The sequence below is a fragment of the Rhincodon typus genome, chromosome 3 (assembly GCF_021869965.1).
Source record: "Rhincodon typus isolate 14 chromosome 3, sRhiTyp1.1, whole genome shotgun sequence".
NCBI classification, from domain to species: domain Eukaryota; kingdom Metazoa; phylum Chordata; class Chondrichthyes; order Orectolobiformes; family Rhincodontidae; genus Rhincodon; species Rhincodon typus.
The window spans coordinates 28637659-28644124 of record NC_063334.1 but is presented as its reverse complement, the minus strand read 5'-3'; the positions used below and the strand labels follow the sequence as shown (position 1 = coordinate 28644124).

The 6466-nt window shown below is 44.6% G+C and overlaps 1 protein-coding gene across 1 annotated transcript; it reads right to left on the bottom strand.

Moving 5' to 3' along the window:
* Positions 1–1596: 1596 nt before the first annotated feature.
* On the bottom strand, positions 1597–2364 carry LOC109926962 (transmembrane protein 215). The gene has a single exon (XM_020526856.2). It carries the CDS (start codon positions 2283–2285, stop codon positions 1659–1661), a length of 627 nt encoding a protein of 208 aa, XP_020382445.1. The 5' UTR covers positions 2286–2364; the 3' UTR covers positions 1597–1658.
* Positions 2365–6466: the final 4102 nt, after the last annotated feature.

Below are 6466 nucleotides of genomic sequence, written 5' to 3'. Positions count from 1 at the left end.
CAAGCCCTCCAATCTCAGAAACATCCTTGTAATTTCTTTTCTGAACCCTTTCAAGCTTATCAACAAATTTCCTATAGCAGGAAGACCAGAACTGAATGCAATATTCCAAAAGTGGCCTCACCAATGTCCTGTACAGCCATAACATGATGCCCCAACTCCTATACTCAATGAATTGAAAGAACCATGGATGCTGGAAATCAGAAACAAAAACAGAAATTGCTGGAAAAGCTCAGCCGGTCTGGCAGCATCTGTGGGGAGAAATCAGAATTAACGTTTAAGGTCCAGTGACACTTCCTCAGAACCGCAGTTAACTCTGATTTCTGTCCTGTACTTGTAGAGCCATAAAGTCACACAGCGTGGAAACAGACCCTTCAATCCAACCAGTCCACCACCACGATAATCCCAAACTAAATTAGTCCCACCTGCCTACACTTGGTCCATATCCCTCCAAACCTTTCCCAAACATGCCAAATGCCTTCTTTACCACCCTGTCTACCTGTGACTTCACTTTTAAGGAACTATGCACATGCACGTCCTAGGTCTCTTTGTTTGCAACACTCCCCAGAACCTACCATTGACTGTAGAAGTCCTGCCCTGGTTTGCCTTACCAAAATGCAACACCTCACATTTAAATTAAACTCCATCTGCCTATTGGACCATCTGATCAAGGTTCCGAGATAACCTTCACTGGCCATTACACTAGCCTTCTTGTCCTAAGACTGTGCCCCTGAGTTTTAGACTGGCTAGCCAGGGGAAAACAACTTCAATGTCTACTCCTGTCAAGCCCTAGTCAGTTCAGTGATGGTGGTCTGGAGGAAGCCGAAGAGCCCATTCCGGTACAAGCGAAGAATCACTGAGCGCATGTGCAGACTCGGAGTCTCGTCAATTTCACAGGAGTAATAATGGGACAACACTGACAATGTCACCAGCGCAAAATCCGGGGAAATGATCGCACATTCACCTCATTCAAGAGCAAATCTATATTAAAAGTGCCAACAAGCCTTTCAGACGGAAAACTTGTACACGACTGAGGCGAGCGAGTGATATGAAACAATGTGTGACTTTGCAAATAATTAGCATCACCGTCCTTTCCTGCTTAATTTCCCACCCATTTAAAGGCCTTTTAAATTACAAAGAAATCGAGTAAATCGAGTCTCATTCTTCCGTCACAAATCGAATCCCTTCCGGATTTCTCGCCGTAAACATAAAACTTAGGGAACGAACAACAAAAACAACGACAATTAGGTAAATACAAAATCTGTTTTTTTTTATGGTTTAGGTCATTGACACTGATTTACAAAAAAAAACCACACTCCTTGGAGCACGCTTGCGTTAAGCAGCTTGAGCACGTATGTAGTGTAACAAATCCGCTTCAAGTCTGAGATCTAGGCTGAGGAACAAAAGCGTACATTTTAAAACAAAACTATCAATTATATTCACAATTAGTTTTATATCTAACAACACTTAAAATTGTTCGAGTGCCAACAACAGAATTCACAAAACACGCCTGTGTCATTATCACCCAACTCAGGGTCTCAGTTTGTCGATTTAAAAAAGCCCAAGGATGAAAAGCTCGCTTGCTTCATAGGGGAGTGGAGGGGTGTGGGGGGGGTTGCTATTCGGCTGCAGCGGCCGCACACTTCGTTTTCAAGTTTCCCTCACACTACTGTCTCGTAGTCCCAGCAAAGTCTGACATGTTGGGTTTCTCCTGGGCTGGGGTAACAGCAGTAATATCTCCCGTAGGGCACACTGTCCCGGGGGGAGTAGACCACGCTGTCCCGGGTAGAGTAGACACTGGTGTAGAAGGCGCTGTCCCGGTTGGAGCAAAGCCGTGCGAAGGCGCAGTAGTTGAAGACGCCGGATGGGTAGTAGGTCTCTAGGTACCTCCTGGCCGCCTCTTGGTCGCTCTTGCGGATCAGGCTCCTAGAGTCCACAGAGAAACCTCCTTCCTCGACTTCGGGGGTCTGGGTCCTGGTGGAGTTCTTGGATACGTCCTGCCAGCTGCCCTCGACGCTCGGGGTAGCCAGGAGCTCGCCTTCGGTATCCCCTCTGTTCCGAGCACCACACAGGGCTGCCGGCCACTTGGAGAATCCATCGGTCTTCTTGGCCAGCAGGATGGCAGCCAGACCGGGCAGAAAGATAGCAGGCCCGATCGCAATGAGCGGAATATCCCCTAGAGTCTCGCCTCTCACTCCGGACACTGTGAACATGAAGCCAAAAACCAGGAAGACACTCACCAGAGCCACGACCAGCCCTGTCCTAGGGTTGATGTTGTCTGCTCTCATTGGGGAGTTTCTTGTCACAGAGGTCGGTGAGATAGGTGGTCCCCTTTCTGTCTCTCTGGGATTGCACACTCCTCTTGCAATCCTCCAATCTCACAGGATATGATGCCACTGTGAAGCCTGAAATGTTTCAGACTGGCTGTCCCGTCTGATAACCTGCAAATGACACTCAGCAAACCGACCGAAGCTCCTCAGTCACCGAGTCTCATTGTAGCAATCAAAAATTCTGGCATTACAAAAACTGAGCTGTCAGGAGTGTGTGTCCATGTGCCAATCAGCCAGAAACTGGAGTGCCAACACTGACAGGATCATCTTCTCGTCCAAAGTCATATCCTTTTACATTTAATTTTGCTTAAACTGTTTTTATAGATCATACAGGCCACGCTGTCTGCCAATATCCCCACTAGAGACTGCTGAGTTCCAGGTCTTTCATTAAAATACACTGCCCAGTTTAAGAAGATGTTTACACCTCTCCTGCTCTCACCACTAATATCCCGTGCTTGTGCACTAACGCCCCCCACCCACTTGATATGAGGTATTGAAAGAGAATTCTTTGCACCACAAACATATTTAACTGTATCTGGGTTAAATAACAAAGACATATTTCTGTATTTGAGCCGGTTAACTGTAAGTACGTTGTAATGAAGCTTACAGAGGAACAAGAAGCAACACAGTAGGTAAAGACACAATGGGGCGTGTGTGTGTTATACATTGACCAGACTTGGAACTTCACTGCTCTAGGAGGGTTTTGGCAGCGGTAGGCAAGTGACAGGCGATTCCCCTGTGGGAAGTGATTAACTTTCATATGCAGAAAACAAACACACGGTGTACCGAGCGCTTCTCCTCCCTTTTAAGCACTTCCTCGACTCGGAACTGGCTTCTCCCAGCGTTGAGGAATGCGAGTGAAGTATCCCAGTAAAGGAACTTCTCTGACATCCCAAACACTTCCGTAATGAAAGCCCACTGAGAGACAAGCGGCCCGCGGCGGTTGCACCTGCTATATATATGGGCTCTCGACATTCCTGGGCAGTCGATGTGCAGTTAGTGGAAGCTTCCATATGTAGTGCGTGTTTTTTTTAATGTATGCGTCCAAAATGTTCAGCAGGAGGTGAGAAATGAGAATCGGAGGTATTTAACAAAAGCATTTATTCCATTCGTGCAGCACCTTACACTAGTCAACATGCTTCATCGCCCCTCTCTATTTCTGCAATACCCTTTAAATGCTACACCTTTCCCAGATTTCTGCGCTCCTCTAACTCAGCATCTCTGATTTTAACCCCACAACGTTTGGCAGCTATGCCTTCAGTAACCCAGCCTTATTGTTTGGAATTCCTCCGTTAAATTTTTGCTTCTCTCCTCTACTGTAAGAGTCATAGAGTCATACAGCACAGAAACAGACCCTTTGGTCCAACCAGTCCATGCGGAACATAATCCCAAACTAAACTAGTCCCACCTGCCTGCTCCTGGCACATATCCCTCCAGACCTTTCCTATTCGTGTACTTACTCAAATATCTTTTAAATGTTGGTCCTGTGCCCTCATCCATCACTTCCTCAAGAAGTCCACTCTATGAGCGAACCACTCTCTGTGTAAAAAGTCTGCCCCTTATGACTTTTTAAAATCTCTCTCCTGTCACCCTCCACTCACCTTAAAAATATGCCCCCTAGTCTTGAAATGCCCCCATCCTAGGGAACAAAGATTTACCATTAACCCTATCTACATCTCTCATGATTTTATAAACCTCTATGAGGTCACCTCTCAACCTTCTATGCTTCAGTGAAAAAAAGTGCCAGCCTATCCAGCGTTTCTATATAAGTCAGAGTTTGAGTTTGGGGAGGCAATGGCCGAGTGGTATTATCCCTGGACTATTAATCCAGAGACCCACATAATGTCTGGGGACCCAGGTTCAAATCCCACCATGGCAGATGGTGGAATTTAAATTCAATAAATATCTGGAATTAAGAATCTAATGATGACTATGAACCCATTGCTGATCATCAGGAAAAACCCATCTGGTTCACTAATGTCCTTTAGGGAAGGAAACTGCCATCCTTACCTGGTCTGGCCTATATGTGACTCCAGACCCTCAGTAAGATGGTTGACTCTTAACAGCCCTCTGGGCAATTTCGGATGGGCGATAAATACTGGCGTAGCCAGTAGCCGAGAATGAATAAAGGAAAAAAAATTTCAGACCCTCTGTGTAAAATCCTGGTAAGTCTCTTTTGAACTGTCTCTAGCTTAGTAACGTCTTTCTTATAACAGGGCAACCAGAACCGGACACAGTGCTCCAGAAGACGTCTCACCAATATCTTATACAACCTTCCCAACGACTAAGCTTAAAGGACAGAATATTAAAAGTTTTGATTTGAATAGCTCTGATATTTATTAGATCAAGAGATGGTGTCGCAACTGTTGCCCACTGCTACATCATTTCAACAGAGAGAGAGACTACAGAATCCTCTGGTGCAAAGGGATCTTGTACCTTGTACCTGCATTACAAATAGTTAGCATGCAAATACAGCAGGTTATTAGGAAGGCAAATGGAATATTGGCCTTTTTGACAAGGTGGCTAGGTAGTAGCAATATCACCGCATCACTAACTCCAAGGCCCAGGCTAATGTTCTGGGGACATGGGTTCAAATTCCTCCATGACTACTGGTGGAACTTAAATTGAATTGGACTATAAAGCTAGTCTTAATAATTGTGGCATCACCACTAACATCAGTTATAGAGTCGTAGGGTCATAAAATTTTACAGCACAAAAATAGAACTTTCGGTCCAACTCCTCCACATTGACCAGATATCCTAAATTAATGTAGTCCCGTTTGCCAGCATTTGGCCTATATCCCTCTAAACCCTTCCTATTAAAATACCCACGCAGCTGCCTTTTAAATGTTGTTATTGTGCTCACCTGTACCAGTTCCTCTGGCAGCTCATTCCATACATGCACCACCCTCTGGATGAAAAAGTTGCCCTTTAGGTCCCATTTAAACCTTTCTCCTCTCATCTTAAACCTATGCCTTCTAGTTTTGGACACCACTACCCTCAGAAAAAGATCTTGGCTACTCGTCATATCCATGCCCCTCATGATTTTATAAACCTCTATAAGGTCACCCCTCAGCCTCTGATGCTCCATGGAAAACAGCCCCAGCCGATGTGACCTCTCCCTATAGTTCAAATTCTCCACACTCAGCAACAACCTTGTAAATCATTTCTGCACGCTCTCATGTTTCACAACATTTTTCCTATAGCTGGGAGACCAGAACTGAACACAGTATTCCAATTGTGGCCTAACCAATGTCCTGTACAGCTGCAACATGACCTCCCAACTCCTACTCAATGCACTGACCAGTAAATGCAAACAGACTAAATGCCTCCTCCACTTTTCTACCTGTGACTCTACCTTCAAGGAACTATGAACCCGCACTTCAAGGCCTCTTTGTTCGGCAACACTCTCCAGGACCCTACCATTAAGGGTATAAGTCCTGCCCTGATTTGCCTTTCCAAAATGCAACACCTCATATTTATCTGTATTAAACTTCATCTGCCACTTCATTGTAAAACTCATTAATGTCCTTTAGGGAAGGAAATCTGTTGTCCTTATTGATCTAGCTTATTTGTGACTCCAGACCCACGGCAATTTGGTTAACTCTTAACTGCCCTTTGCAGTAGCCTGTCAAGTCACTCAATTCAAAAGCAATTAGGAATGGGGAAATTCTGGCCTTGCCAGTGATACCCATATCTCATGAAAGAATAAAAAGTAACAGTACAGGGCGTTGCTGAGACTACACCTAAAGAATTGTGCAAAGTTTTGGGCTCTTTATTTAGGAAGGCAATGAGGCAATCATTCAACTGATTCCTGAAATAAAAAAGTTTTCTAATGAGGAAGGGTTAAGCACATTGGGCCAATATTCATTGGATTAGAGATGATGTTTTGGAAATATATAAGACACTGTGAAAATTTTGACAGGGTGACTGCTGAGATAACATTTCCTCTGGTGTGAAATGTAGAACTAGGGGCACAATCTCAAAATAAGGGGTCACCCATTTAAGACAGAGATGATGAGGAATTTCTTCCCTCAGAGAGTCATTATTGTTTGAGATTCTGCACCCAAAAAGTAGTGGATGCTGGGTGACTTAATATATTCAAGGTTGAGTCAAATAAGACTTTTGATAGACAAGGAA

What these genes read in the sequence shown, in the direction of transcription:
- LOC109926962 (XM_020526856.2), bottom strand. Translation starts at nt 2,285, where the DNA reads ATGAGAGCAGACAACATCAACCCTAGGACAGGGCTGGTCGTGGCTCTG.